The 15,040-nt window shown below is 49.9% G+C and overlaps 5 protein-coding genes across 5 annotated transcripts; 2 read left to right on the top strand and 3 right to left on the bottom strand.

Moving 5' to 3' along the window:
- Positions 1-230: 230 nt before the first annotated feature.
- Positions 231-584, bottom strand: APUU_11603A (LYR motif-containing protein; the record flags this gene model as incomplete). Its single annotated transcript, XM_041697712.1, has 1 exon — positions 231-584. The coding sequence occupies one exon, from the start codon at positions 582-584 to the stop codon at positions 231-233; it is 354 nt and encodes a 117-aa protein (XP_041550969.1).
- Positions 585-1,085: 501 nt separating this feature from the next.
- On the bottom strand, positions 1,086-4,473 carry APUU_11604A (putative Ras guanyl-nucleotide exchange factor RasGEF; the record flags this gene model as incomplete). The annotated part of the gene is made up of 6 exons (XM_041697713.1): positions 1,086-1,169; positions 1,236-1,664; positions 1,729-3,203; positions 3,591-3,776; positions 3,847-4,168; positions 4,234-4,473. The coding sequence occupies 6 exons, from the start codon at positions 4,471-4,473 to the stop codon at positions 1,086-1,088; spliced, it is 2,736 nt and encodes a 911-aa protein (XP_041550970.1).
- Positions 4,474-6,185: 1,712 nt separating this feature from the next.
- Positions 6,186-6,803, bottom strand: APUU_11605A (zinc finger HIT domain-containing protein; the record flags this gene model as incomplete). The annotated part of the gene is made up of 2 exons (XM_041697714.1): positions 6,186-6,651; positions 6,727-6,803. 2 exons carry the CDS (start codon positions 6,801-6,803, stop codon positions 6,186-6,188), a joined length of 543 nt encoding a protein of 180 aa, XP_041550971.1.
- Positions 6,804-7,295: 492 nt separating this feature from the next.
- On the top strand, positions 7,296-9,054 carry APUU_11606S (Zn(II)2Cys6 transcription factor domain-containing protein; the record flags this gene model as incomplete). Its single annotated transcript, XM_041697715.1, has 4 exons — positions 7,296-7,355; positions 7,418-7,927; positions 7,982-8,122; positions 8,182-9,054. 4 exons carry the CDS (start codon positions 7,296-7,298, stop codon positions 9,052-9,054), a joined length of 1,584 nt encoding a protein of 527 aa, XP_041550972.1.
- A 394-nt stretch (positions 9,055-9,448) lies between these two features.
- Positions 9,449-10,597, top strand: APUU_11607S (NifU family protein; the record flags this gene model as incomplete). The annotated part of the gene is made up of 3 exons (XM_041697716.1): positions 9,449-9,748; positions 9,822-10,358; positions 10,454-10,597. The coding sequence occupies 3 exons, from the start codon at positions 9,449-9,451 to the stop codon at positions 10,595-10,597; spliced, it is 981 nt and encodes a 326-aa protein (XP_041550973.1).
- Positions 10,598-15,040: the final 4,443 nt, after the last annotated feature.

The following is a 15,040-nucleotide window of genomic DNA, read 5'->3' on the forward strand; positions in this document are numbered from 1 at the left end:
CAGGCCACTCAGTCAGCCGACCCAGACATCTATCTATGGCTCATTCCGAATAACGAGCCACAATATACAAGGCATAGCAGCTTCGCATATAGCAAACGCAAGAACCATGAGTCGCTAGATTCCGATACCCAAACAAAATATAATACATAGATATATTTCACACACCTCCGATCATGATCAATTCTAATGAGCTTCTATCCCACCCATTCCCTTCATATTAATTTAAACCTTCAAGCACTCTCTTTCTCCTTTCCCTCCTTATGTAACTCCGGTAAATCCAGCCCAACTCTCCTAGCCGTGAGCCTAATTCTGTCTTCCTCGTCCATCCACGAGCCCGGATTGTACCTATCCACCAACCTCACATACTCGCGCTGCGCCTTCGCATACAGCGCAAACTGCTCCGCCTGGTGGATTTTTCGCTGCGCTTCCTCGCTTATTTGCTCGCTAGCCGATGACTCAGTGGCCTGTTTCCGAAACGACTCTCGGACTCGGTTGTGCAGCGGTGTTGGAGAGGAGAGGGAACGGCGAGGGAGTTCGCGGAGGATCGCGCGGTAGGTGGTTTTTGCGGTCGATGAGGCGGCCATTTTGCTCTTTTTTTTTCTTTTTTGCGGTTTTAGATTTTTTGGCTCGATTTTATTTCTTTTCGGACTTTCCAGGTGTATTACGTCTGGTTCAATCTGCGTTTGGTTGAATGGTTCGGTTAGATTTGAAGCTTTGGTAGGTGTAAGGTGAGACTTGGTGGTGCTGGTTGGATCTTCAATACCGGGTTGTCATCACGTGACTAAGTATTGGAGCGGAAGAGAGGATAAAATAAAATAAGAATAAGAATAACATGTTTAATATTCGTTGATTTTGGTATCAAGTGCGTAAAGCTAGGTAACTAGTAGATACTGCAGGCTAGTGTTGGGGGCGACAGGCAAATATGTGCAGCAATATGTATGTACATTATCTTCTTAAGACGATCGTGAGTGTTTCATTAATCCTGTCATCAGGCGCGAAGCGTGGAATCGTGATAGTAGGCAGAGGTTTTTGAAATCCCTCATATCATGAGATCTCATTACAATTGACCATATCTGGCAAACGGGTTATGATCGTAGCCAGCCGAATTTCTTCCGGCCCGCATCGCCGCCAGCGGATGGTTCAACCTGCATACTGCGAGCATACAGTTCCTGTACGTGAATTAGCATAGGTTTATGTGTAGAAATTCTTGTCAGAAAACCAGATTGCATGCTTACCTCATCATCACCTGAAAGTTTCGTGTCCAGAATCAACCTGGCGACTTCGTCATATCGATGTAGATGGGGATAAGGAGTCTTCTGGCTGCGTTGGATGCCAAGTACAACCTCGCCCATTACTTCAAATTTTCGCCAGTTGATCCGGTTGCGGTTATCACCAATAAAGGTCTTATTACCTTCCTCGGCGGAGACGAGGTCGCGGCGGTGCAGTGGTAGGAACGGTATTCGCTCAGAGAAGGAGTTGTCCCACGCCAGTCGGTATGCAAAATGGCTCTTCTGCGTGCCCATGAGGATAACCAGCCTCATAAAAGCCTTCTGAGCCTGCGGCGGGACCAGCTCTCGAGTTTGAGAAAGTCGATGTACCGGTGTCCCATTGATCCCAGCAATCACCGCCCCGAGAGAGTTATAGTTATTCAAACGACGTAGTTTCTACAATTAGATTAGCAAATGTCGGGCAATTCCCTTTTCTCGTTTATTAAAAAACAACACTCACCTGGGCGATATTCATAAACTTTTCCAATGCCCTAGCCCTGTGCTTAGGCTTATCCCGTAAAAGGATTATACTGGCCACGAAGAATGCAACGTGGTTAAATTGCTTAATCATGCGATTGACATGCTTCAAGCTTTGAATCTTGTCCTTGTCCGGCCCAGAGATACTCACATGACGCACAAGATCTCGAGGTCGGAAAGTGTTGAACATTATCCAGTCGATGCGTGTCAGCTCGTTCGCAAAATCCTCATCCGGAATCTCCATCATCTGCCGCCAGACCATTTTCGTCAATGGAATCCGCCCCATCAGTTCCACAGTATCCGCTTCTCTCTGTGCAGCATCCATGCTCAGGAAAGTAAATGACTGGCTTGGAATAGTGCCGGGCTTGTCCACCGCCGAAGGGTTTGACAGAGTAGCCGACAATTTCGACGGTTGATCGTGTATGCCCTCGCTGAGATCCAGCGCACTCATGCTGTATATGGGGTCTTCCTCCTCCTCCTCTGGGCCATCATCAGTGTACGAAAAGCCTCCTAGGAACATGGATGGTGAGCTTCGGGTGGAGTTATCGAAGAAGGTCTCGTTTCCGTCGAATGTGTCTGCTTCCCCGTCCTTGAATGCCCATCCAACATCGTCATCCTCTGCGCTCACTTCGAGAAATGACCCAATCTCCTTCGACGCAAACATGTAAAAGTTGCTCCTTTCGAGTGTGGTGACAAAATCCGTAACCCGCTTTCTTGTTTTAGGATATGCGAGGTCGCCGGGGTACTCCGAAACCCATTGTGCAATAACATTAAGAAGCCTCAATTGGTCGGCGATGCGAGTCAGCTGGTCTGTGATGTTTTTCTCATTCCGTTCGAATCGGTTGATCAGTGCGTTCAAAAGCGTAGCCGGAGCAGCAAATTTTCGATAAAGGCACAAAAAAATCGATGCAAACTTCGAGTCTTGTTTGGACATCGGTTGGGCAACGAGTCGGTCAACCAACTCATCGAAAGTGAAGCCCGTTTCATTCGATGAGCCTTCACTGGAAGCCTTATCCTTACTTTCCGGGCTTGACGGACTACTCCGCGTTCCATCTATCTCATCTTCCATATCCAAAAAGCTGTTAAAAGCGTCCGATCCGCCACTATTGCGCCAGGCTGTGTGGAGTCGGTGTTGTCTATTGTGGTCCTTACCTGGGGAAGAATCCACAGCGGCTGGGGGCGGATGGGAATTCAATCGGGTCGGTGGTGTATGCGGTCGCACCGGATGCGAATTGCTCCGGGCATATCGTGAACCTTGTGCATTAGAAGCCAGGTTTGGCGACGTCTTTGGGTCGGCGGGATGGCGGTCGACGCCGTACCCATCGACTCCTGGATCGAGAGCACTACTAAATGGGCCGCCCGCGGCTCCAGCGAGCAACGTTGTGGGGTTTTCTGAGCGGGCGCGGGTGTGATGCCTCTCGTGTGTGCTGAAAGAAGTTGGGCTCTGCTCTGCAATAACTAAGTGGTAGAATTAGCTTCAGATCTGAAACAGGTCCAACGAGAAACAACAGTGGAACCGATATAGCCCCTGTTTCTGCTGTTTCGGAGAGTTGCACTCCAAGTCCAGGGATCAACGAGAAAAGATGGCAGAAAGGATGCGTGAGCTAAATCCCAGCCGCGCCTGAACTAGCGCGAATGTGGCAGTTCTCAATGCACAGCACATCATACAACGCACATCGAAATCGTGTGGGCCGTATACAAGGATATTGCTGCGTAGCCAAATCCCGAACTATTTTCTCGCTCTCTCACCGCCACCCTCTTCTCTCCCATAATTTTTCATGATGCATTAAAGACCAAATATCAGGGGCAACAGTTACTCCACGCAGTTCGGCTCTCCACACTTACCATCTCTTTGGCTGAAAATGTCACGCAAAATGACAGCGATACACATTTTCTGTTTCTGGGGCATATCAGGAGATGTTCGATGGATATCATAGCTTCCAAGCGATGTTTCGAATCGTCCATCGATACTCCGCTTATCACACTTTGTAGCGACCAGCACGAAAGGAACTGAAGCCGCGGCGAAGATGTCTACCAAAAGAGGGGCGTGGTCAGTTTCAACCATAGCGAGACTATCTCGGGAGAAGCAGGTATAACAAACCTAGAGTTTTTGATGTCTCCGAATGTGCAGTAGGGCGAGTCGCATCATGTAAGATCAGAGCACCGTGAATAGTGGCTGGTGAGTCGTTCCCCAGCCGTGGCCATCTCAATTTTCCATTGCTGCCGGGAGAAACCTCGTCGGCATGTACTTCCACTAGACGGACAACATACACTGTACCATCTAGAGACATCTTCTTCGTTGTGGATCGTGAGGAAAGAGGATGTTTCATATCCAGGGCGCTCTGGATAAAAGTCGTTTTGCCAGCTTTGGCCCCGCCAACCACGGCGATGCTTACATGCGGGAAATTTGATCTGGAGGTCGTCTGGATATGATTTGAGGGTCAGGAACGTATTTCCAGTGCACCAATGTTACAAATCGGAACCATACCTCATTCCCAGCCTGGGGCGACGAGACCCCGCTCCCCTCGCCATGTGTTGAGTTTTCATCTTCCTCCACGAGTGTCCGTCCGACACTGCTCCCACCTTCCATCGCCGTTCTGGACGGGTCAAGTTTGTATAATCCTCCGGGTGGAGCGGAAATGGTTCGACTTTGAAGTCCTGGCCGTTGAGGAACAACAGCAGGGTGAGCTCGATCGCTGGATGCCCGTTCTCTCCGTTGGGAGGCCATGGGGGAAAGTATTGTTCGCGCGTGTCGGTGGACGGCCCTACGGCGCGATTACGGTAGAAGGTCGATCAAGCGAACAAAGTGCGGCAGCGCAAGGTCCAACTGCTAGGTAAGTAGGTGAGGCGAACACTGCAGCTCATCCATTGTCGCTTTGAATAAATTCGAAAAAGCTTTCCCGTTGAATGGCGTTACACTTTTCTGTTTCCCCGTGCTTAAGTTATTTTGTAGTTTATCACTCGTTGGTATGATTGAATGCAGTCGGTAAATCTGTCGGATAACTTTTTATTCTTCCCTCTGATCCGAGTAGATTGCCGAGTGACTCTAAAGAGATGTAGGCCGCAAGTTAGCAAGATTCAACCTGTTAACACAGCAATGTAGGAGAGGCAAATCTCACGGCTATAATGGTTTATATAAATCGACTAGAGCAATTGACCGATCATATGCTCACCAACAGGATCTCACGAAATCGTGACGACCGCAAGTCACAGAGGCACAGAACAGGAGCGGATCGAATGAGAAAACCGAGAACTAATGAACACGACCGGTCACGACCAATGACGAAGTAAAAATCGAAGCAGGTCGACCAGAGTTGATAGACGATCTCGCGTGGATTGAAGAACAAGGCAGGTAAGAGGATCAGCCTGCAGCTGGGGTAGTGCTGGCGTCGCAGCAAATCTGGTGGTTCAACACAAGTTGCGCTCCCACCTCGGGATCTGCAAACTGGGTCGAGGCGCACACACCAAGCTGGCTGGTCACTCTGAGCGGCGAGGGAGATGGAGTTCTGGTGGTTTATTCGTGGAGAAGATGAGGGACTTAACAGGAAGGAAGAGGCAGGATGAAAAATAACTGTCGAATAGCGGGCCAGAGAACTAGAAACCAAAATCTTACTAGCGAAGGCCTGGACGAATCGCGCGGCCTACGATCCGGCGTAATACAAGACACGATTTCTCAGTAGATCAATAGCCGTTCCAAATCAGAAAAGGAGAGTCGACGGAGTCGACGGATACATTTCCACTACTACTCGAGGCCTTGACTTGAAGTTATGGTAGGAAAATTATGGATGACGAAACCAGACCTCTGCAATGTGGGTGCGATTCGCGGGGGAAAATATATTCTGGCGGGGGTATCATACAAGGTCCCAACAAAGGGTTTCCATAAATCTCAAATATTAATCGAAAAAAAATTATTGCTGCTCCTGAATCTTCTTTAATTAAGATAAATATGTTATTTTGCCCCTTGTTTCTCTCTTCCTTCCCAATTAAATTTCCACCATAGGACTGGTGCCGATGCGTTGGTTGCAGGAGGTATAATTATATCTTAGGTAGTCTTCTGGATTTCCAGGATGAATTGCCTTCGCGCCAACAAATATGAAAATGATAATTCGTTCTTAACCGAACAGAATCTACGGTTTCATGGAGATAGTCCCTCCTGAGAGTGAATATTTCATCGGTTCGAGACAACGTCTCATCTGGAGCTGAACAACATGCGGACGTATGTTGAATCCGTCGCGCGACGGTTTGAGTTCTTGACAACCAGGTTCCCTAGACTTCTAACTTCTTCGTCTGTTCAGTGAACAATGCGGGAAAATGGATCGAGCTTTCAGACACTCAATCGTGGGCCCGGTGTTTGAAGAAAGCGTCCGCCGAGATTAGACCGTCGAAAATTTAGGTCATCTTGTAAACTTGCCCTGTCATGATATGGTAGCATTCAAGCCTTCATTGAGGCTCCTGCGGAGGGCCCTCATTCACAAGAGCCAACAGTCGCATGAGTCCTTCAGCACCTTTGCCGGTCTCCGAGCCGTCCTCGAATTGCTCTCTGTACTTCCGGACCTTCCCCAGGCCCCTCTTGAAACCCTTTTCCCGCGTCCACGGTCCTCGGGAACGTGGTGGTGGCCTGGATTTCCCAAAATTTCGAGGTCTATCTTTATGCACAGGACCCTCCACCCATTGCTCCTCTAAAGTAGCCTTATAGATATCTCTGAGCTGGTCGCGGAGCGGCGGGCACTGTTCCAAAAGGTCCTTGATCTGTGAAGCCAATTTCTGAGAGTTCAAGTTATGTCCATCCTCGACGACTTGTCCATTGGCTTCGTTGGGTTGCGGTCGCGCATCGGTCGCTTGAGAGGTTTTGGACGCTTTGGGTGCACAGTAAATTTTATGTGTTCGAGTGCAAGCGAGCGAACAGCTGCAGATACGGTGAGCATTTAACCGTCCAACAGTCGTCCTCCACGATGGAACTATAGAAGTAAAAGAGACTCACCTCATAAGCTCGCAAGCAGGGCATCGATATTTAAACGGCTCTGAGGCGCAAACTTCGCAAAGATTCCCGGTCGCCATTGTCGGTCTTTTTTTTTTTTGTTTTTGACCTAAATGTCGTCCCGAGTCTAACACGATCAGACCGTCAATTGCATGGCTATTAGTAAATGGCGAGCTTCGTTCCGTGTCAAAAGTAGGTAGCTGCGTAAATATACCTACAATTGAACCTTAGCGTAAATGACGAGGCCTGAGAAATCAGCGACAGGTCACGTGAATTTCCTGATCATCACATTCCTCAGCTTGGATGTCCCACCCAGCGGGTGTGGCTGTGGCTACCTCGATAGGACTACGGGACCATCGTAGGCGGGCGTGGTCCCATGCCTTGGTGGCGAAGATGGTACGGCACTACACAGCCACCACAAGTACAATAAGCACCCGTAACCAATTTGTTGACAAGTTACAACCGCCAGTATCACACGGGAGGTTTTATTTGGAAGATGCTTGATGCAGAGTTAGGCTTATTTTGACGATGCTCCCGCATAAGCAGTCTCCTGATGCCAAAGAGTGACCATCATGGGAGGCATTCCCTACACGTCCGGAGGCTGTGGCACTTGCCGACGCCGCAAAGTTAAGGTACCGCGAATACGCTCTAGTGCTCCTCAGGGGTTCGTGTTTCATATTGACCCTGTGATTAGTGCGATGAAACAAAGCCGGAGTGCTTGCGCTGTACCAAGTACGGCCACAAATGTACTGGCTACGACAAAAACAAAGTCTTTGTCCACGGGCGCACTGGGAAAGTAGTCGAGAAGCCCGGGCCCGGGAAGCTGGCTCCCAATTCAAATCTAGCCTTGGTGAAGGGCACAAAGATTGACGGGACCTTGAATGCCAACCCACTGCTTCGATCCCAGCTATTCACTAATTTCATTGAGGCGTATCTGCCACCTCGCGCGTACCTAAGGGACACTTCAGGACTAAATATACTCCAAACCATCCCAGACCTTACCGCGGATAGTGTCGTCCTTGAGAAAGCAGGTATATGTCTCGCTGCGGTTTACCTTGCGACACAGAACCAGGATGACTGGTTATTTCAATATAGCAGCAGGCTCTACGGCAACACCCTGAGGAGCCTCCATAGCAAGATAACATCTGGTGCTAAACTTAGCCCAGATATGCTGTACACGACCGTTATCCTTCAAATATACGAGGTGAGGGTGAACTCATATTGTGCTATAGCTTCGTGTCTCATTTTATTATACTAGTTGATCAATTGCTCCCCGCCGGGCTTTGGGGCCTGGATAGCGCACGTCCAGGGCGGCGTTGCGATCTCTACGCAAACTTCGATTGAAGGAGAGGAATCCCTTGCAGAAAAGCTGTTTCGCCGTCAATTGAAATTTGTGACGGTCAGTCCACGACCCGCTTCAAATGGCCGCTTTTAAACCCAGCTGACACCCTTGACTAGCTCTGCGACGCTATAGGGAAGCGACAAGCTCCATACCTTTACAACACGCAACTATGGAGGGACAATCACACACACGGCCAGGAAGAGCCTGACCCAGTTGACCAGTTCATCGACCTATTGGCAAAATGTACTGCAACCATGGAGCAAGTTGACCGATTTGTTGTTGCTCAACCAGCAAGCCCCGGTAAAGACCTTCAAACTGGAGATCAGCTTCTACGCGTCTGTCTGAAATTGGAAGAGAACCTTCATCAAGCCTGTATATCCATGCAGCAGAAGCTGGGATCGCCAAAAATTGCCACCCAACGTTCGTTTCCCCAAGGTGATTTCCGGAACACTCTCTACACTAAACTATTTGCGCCTCCCCTTGAATTTGCTTCTTTAACCTGCGCGGAGTCCCACATGTTGTACTGGAGTACCTTCATTTTGCTCTATCCGCTTATTGGCGAACTGTACTCCATCATTGACGGGCCACATAAAAGTAGCCCGGTCCCTGTCTACTACGATACCACGAATGGAGAGTCAACCCCAAGCGGCAATACGACAAATACGACAACGTTAAGTGACGATGTCCATACGGCTTACATAGCGCTTGCCGAACATTCTGCCAACGAAATCTGCCGCTCTGTCTTATATTGCATACAGCCTGACATGAAGACATTGGGGGCCCAGCAATTGCTGGCACCCTTGAGCCAGAGTTTGCAATTTTTCCATGTTGAGGGGCTGACTGCAAAGCTGAGATGGTGCCAGGATGTGCTCACGGCTTTAACGCACATGGGTCTTGGTATTGCTCCCTTCTTGAAAGAGATGGTCTGGCCTCAATATCGCAGTGCTCAGGAAAGAAGACATGCAGCTCAGAGATTGCTTAACACTTGAAGCGCTCCGCAGTACTCCGTACGGGCCGCTCGAACCTGTGGCGCCCGTACCCCTCCCATTGCTTTCTGAGATGCACTGTCTCCATGCACCAGTGGAGAGTCTGCGTGTTGTATAACTCGTTAATAACACACAACATCCCAGGCAAATAATCTGTCTTTGCATCGAGCTTTCCCATCGTTCACAGTTCAGGCAAGCCAGTTACTGGACGGATGGATATAGCTTCAAGACTATTGGTTGGATTATTACTGATTTGTCAGCGGCGATCACGTGGAATTGGTTATTGCGTCAGAGTTTCAACCGACGAACCCAATGAACCATCATCAAAAAACCACCTCAACGATAGTTTATACTCGCCAAAACATATACCCTTTGCGAATCATTTTTTTTTTACAATATGGCCGCTACTTCAACATCCGCAAACATGATCCGACGAACTGTTCTCAACAATAGGTTGGGATCACAAATTTCGAACCTTGCCGAGGGTTCTCCTCGGGCAATTAGACCCTTTGCCTCCGGATCGATCAGGAGCATTCACAACTCGGCTCGATTGCCCACAATCACTGCTTCAGAGGTTCGGCATAGGCCAACATTGCGACCGCACCAACTGTCGGCCGCTCATACTCGAATCAACGGCCAACCGCCGATTGGCAAGCGGACTATTTTCATTCAGACGGAGACGACGCCAAACCCCGATGTAAGTTATGAAAACTTTCTTCTTTCTTTTTTTACAGGAACGAATATATTAACGCCTTCGCTTCCTACCACAGGCCATGAAATTTATTCCAAACCACAGAGTTCTGCCCGAGGACTTCACGACCTCGTTTTTGGAGTACCTTTCTCCGCGCTCCACACTTGCTCCTCCCCACCCTTCCTCGCTGGCGGCAAACCTATTTAATGTCGATGGAGTTCAATCGATCTTCTTCGGACCCGACTTCATCACAGTGACAAAGGCAAGTGACGCCAATTGGGCGCACATCAAGCCGGAAGTTTTCAGTCTCGTCACTCAAGCTGTGACCTCTGGGGAAGCGATTGTCAGCACCGTGGCGAAGAGCGGAGAGAATGCGCAGAAGGGCGGCGAGGAGGACTCTTTGGGGTACAACGAAGAAGACGATGAAGTCGTGAGCATGATCAAGGAGCTCTTGGAGACGAGAATCCGGCCGGCAATCCAGGAAGATGGCGGTGACATTGAATTCAGAGGATTTGAGAATGGCATCGTCATGCTAAAGCTGCGAGGTGCTTGCCGGACTTGCGACTCGAGCACGGTTACTCTGCGGAACGGCATTGAGTCTATGCTTATGCATTATGTGAGTTCCTAATAGCTCTTCCTCCTTCCGTCCCTCCCTTCTTCACCCATCCCATTACATTTTAAGAGTTCACAAAACTAACGACGGGCGAACAGATCGAAGAAGTTCAGGGTGTTGAACAAGCCACCGATGAGGAGGAGGAGGTCTCCATGCTTGAATTTGCCAAGTTCGAGGAGAAGCTTCGACAGCAGAAGGGCGAGCAGGCGACTGCGCCCTCGTCCCTTGATTCGGTTGCTTGAGGTGATCAATCTTGTTTGATTTTTATTACCAAAACGATAGAGCGGGTGGATGGTTTTTACGTCTCTTTATAATGTAAATTATTTCCAATGATTTGTTCCGTTCAGATAATGACCAAGTTTGTTTTGATGTTATCGGCTCATTAATCGAGAGATCTATAAATTTTTTTTGCAAATACGTAGCTATCCACGGAGCTGCTACTTACTACCTATATGCCTCGGTAGGAGGACTGCGTTGAGCCAGCCCATTCTTTCTATCGGGTATCGGATACGTACGTTTTTCCCTTCGTAGCCTCATCCTGGTTCACACCCACCTTGATCCATCTCCACAGCCTAGCTCGACTGCTCGTGTAATGCAATGTCCGCTGAACCCGATTCGTACAAAAGTACCTAAGGATCGGCTAGCGCCGGGGCAGACAAGGCCGATGCAAAGCACCGCACCTTCCCAACTTCGCATGATATGCTTCCTGTGAAGTGGAACGAGATTATGTACTTTACCACCGCTCAGGGAAGGGGGCTGCAAAAGTGGAGGGGAGAAGAGGGCGGGGATTCTCTGTAGTTGGAGATTTTGCTGCCCGCTCCAGAGTATATATTTGTGAGCTGTGACGGTTACACAGCCATCGGTCCCAACAGTTGAACTTACTGCAGGGTAGTTATCCACGGGATACTGGAAGTGGAGATTTTGACGTAGAGGATATTGAAATCTGAATAAGAAGCATGCAAAGCATCGCCAGTATTGTTTTTTTTTTTTTTCTTTTCTTTTTTCTTTGATAGTGCCTGTTGTTCCTTTACGAGTAACTAATGTGGCAGTGGCGGAGTCAGAAATCTGACGTACCCCGCAATTTGCTTGCCCAGCCAGGCCGTCAACGACTCAACGGTGCCCGCTCTCGAAGAAAGCTAGAGGTTGGCTTTCAGTGCCGCTGCCTGCCGAACGCTCGAAGGGGTAAGGTGTCCAAAAAGCCCCTTGGACGGCAGGCCTGCGATTAGTCGCAGTCTCTGAGGCGTTTGCTTTGTGCGGGGGCGTTTTGCATTCACCAGGATTTAAAGCGGGAAAAGGACATGTGGTTTCCTCTGTGCGGAAGCAGCTTGTTGGCTTGCTGGGCTTGGGCCTAATGTAGGGTTGTTTCTAAACAATGTACCCCATACTTGGGACTGGGAGATCGGCAGCGACGTGTTGCAAAATACAAAGCCACGCGAGAGAATGACGACAGGAAAGGTACGTACCTGGTAATTGATTCTACTAGCACCATGCCTACATTGCAAGAAGATGATATCAGTGACCGACCGGCCAACGGTATACTTTTCGATGAGGGCCAATCGCCCACTAATAAGTCTGGTTTTATTGATACGCCGGGCCCGGGGAGTAAGACGATCAAGCGATCCGTGGGTTCTCTTTGGCTCGCTGTCATTTGCCGTCGTGTGAAGCGAGGGGTTGGTATGAGCCCCTCCCATGGATCCTCGACCCATGTCATGGTCCTTCATCGATCATGCTGTCACTCCTGTCAGAAGACATCTCATGCATTGAATAATAAGCGGCAAATCGCCACAAGAACGAGAACGTCCATTGAGATGTCGATAGGCGGCGCTCGGGATTGGGCTGGGGCCGGGATTCAGGCTGTGCGGGCACTTGGGAAGCTCTCTCCACAATTCCAGCGGCGGCGATCCTGCATTAGGGCCAGCGATGGCACAGAGCAGTTAGTTTCGCCCCTCCTTCGGAGTTCGCCCTCGTCGGAAGTGCAATCCCTCCCCCCGCAAATTCTAGGAGGTTGATGTGAAGTAATAAGAATGGAGTGCCGGACTTCTGTTTGCTTCTGGTTGCGATCACCTCCATCCGTCCACCTTGCCTTCCCGGGCAAGAGAGTGTAACGTGGCGCCAGAATGACGTCCTCTACTACATCTGTTCCACAGCAATGAGGCCGGTCGCCATTAATCTCAGGCGGAGGCAAGCTGTACAGAGTATATTCTACAGCGTGGGCGGTTTGGGAGTGCCAGAGTGGACTTGGGAGTACAGAGCAGGTACCGGGCGACCCTGGTCTCCGTGTGCGCAGTGCCGGAAAGCGTGCTGCTAAACGTCAAGCGCGCCGGGAGTCCGAGCTTGAGGCATTAAAGTTCCTGGACTTGTTGTAGACTCCTGTAGACAGAAACAGAAACGAATTTGTTCCTAGTGCCTAGGTACAGCGGGAAACCTTGGGACGTGCCCCTCCGAGCTTGGAAACCAGGAGACGAGACGACCTCGAGAGGCTGGCCAGGCCATTTCTGATTTTCTGTAGGCCAGTGAGCAGCGCGGAGGATCTTCAACTTGGCTGCCAGAGCCCCGCCAGACCCACCATCGCCATCGCTTTCAATTGAGATCGCACCCTGCAACATTAATTGATGATTCTGTTGAGTCTCGGTCTTCTCATGCCCGTCACACTCGTAGTAGGACCACCTCGCGACAGCAGGTAGCACTGTGTTCCACTGCCTGGACGCTCGCCCAGCAAAGTCGCACCTCTTGGAATCGGCCGGGGTGGGATTGGTTAGCTGATCGTGTGCATAAGACAAGACAACTCCAACGGTCTAACAAGCCTCGGACAGACTGGAGACCATCCAGACTCCCTGCTGCTCTGCGGACGGATGCCCTGCTTACCCCGCCCTCATCGAGGTGGTTTAATCTAATTCATTCGCGCCGCTCTGCAGACGATGGGCAGACGGTGGGCTTCCATGGATGTCGTCGATGGCCACCATACCGGCACTGCTAATACGAGGGATCACGCTCCTTCTTTCCAGAACCAATGGGCGAATCACGGAAACAGGAAAGCCAGAGGAAACTGATCATTCAGGGAAAAGTCAATGGGAGCGTTGGGGCCTAACTTGCTCGGTCGTAGTTCCAGCACTCGCGCCACTTTTTGCTCGGCCCCGACCCGTGGCTCGTCTGCTGCTCCTCCTCCTTTGTGTCAGTGGCCTGAGCCTGAGCCTGAGCACGGAGGTTAGCTCACCTCCTTAGCTTGCGTTATTCCTTACCACTCACTGTACAACCTCTTTCTCCTCTTTTCTACCATTCTTCTGCCCTCGCCTGCGCTCTCGCCTTTCCTCTCTTTTATTTATTCTGCTGCTTGCTCGCTCTCATTCAACTCCACCCATCCCCTGATTGTCCAGCCCCGACCCAGCTCCCCCAAGAGCTCGTTCTGCCCCAGATTCTCAGTGCGGGCCGTCGCATCAACCTCGCCATTTCGCCTCCCTCCGCCTCTCACTGTTCCGTCCCTGGAAACTTGCGCCGTCCTACTTCCCCTCCGCACTCCCGCGCTCACCTAATTTTCTCGCGACCAACGAACGAGGGAATTCGTCCTCACCTGATTCCCCTTCGACCGTATCGCACGACCTCCCAGTCGCTTTCCTTTTTCCTCGTCCGCCTCAAGATGCGCTGCTCTTGAGCGGATCCGCCCATAGTTACTGGAGCCAGTTCGCTTCCCAACGTCATTTATGGTCACGCTACCACCATATACGATCCCGCATTTCCAGTGACATCCTTATTTTCGCGACCGGAGTTGAGCACCATCTAGACGTATCTTTTCCTATCGCGAGCCGGGAATAATAATATCAGAAAAAAAAGGGAGACGCAAAGAGAGAAAAAAGAGAAAAAAAGGAAAAAAAAAAGGCTATATTTCTACGATTTCGATTACTCGGTTTCTCTGGAAGCCCTCCCGACCTGCCGCAGAGCGCCACCTTCTACAACCTATTCTATTGCTTTTAGACCGGGAGCCTGGTCGCTTCTTATTCGGCGCTGGATTGCTTTCGAAAACGAATATTAACTGTGGCATGGTCTGTTTTCTGTTGCTGGGTTGGATAGATTATAAAAGTTTCGTTTCATTCTAGACTGGTGAGTTATCTGCTGCTCATAAACTGGCGTATGCTTGTCGCTAATGGCTGAGAGTTTGGTAGACGCGATCACGAATTTACTGCGCTTCTTCAAAACTGGGAGTAATATCTACGCTCATAAAGCATCTCCTGGGTTTGTTCAAATTGTACTTTCCCCCCGCAAGGTACGTGGTGACATGATTTCATTTGCTCTTCCTTGCATTCAATGCGCGCATATCAATATTGGCAATTCCTTGTGTGGGGCTGCTTCACTATAAGGCAGTGATGAGAGCTCTGTATGGTCTGTGAAGTCAGATGATTTTCCAAGCCATGGATACTGTGGGCGACCTTCACACGCACACACGCACTCACGTACTCAACACTTGACACTCATGGAAATATGGATTTCATGACTCCTAAAGCCAGACCTCCAGGCAACTTACATCTCACTCATTCACTATCCTTGCAATATTCACTGTCCCAGTGTGGTTTATGGGGAGGGACGTATCTTGATGGTGTCATAACTATCTTCTATATCTCCGTCGCAAGTCTACTCGAGAGCAACTCTTTCCAATATTCGCAGCGCCATAGCGTTCGCACTCAGCACTTTTG

Source organism: Aspergillus puulaauensis, chromosome 1 (genome assembly GCF_016861865.1).
Source record: "Aspergillus puulaauensis MK2 DNA, chromosome 1, nearly complete sequence".
Lineage (NCBI taxonomy): Eukaryota > Fungi > Ascomycota > Eurotiomycetes > Eurotiales > Aspergillaceae > Aspergillus > Aspergillus puulaauensis.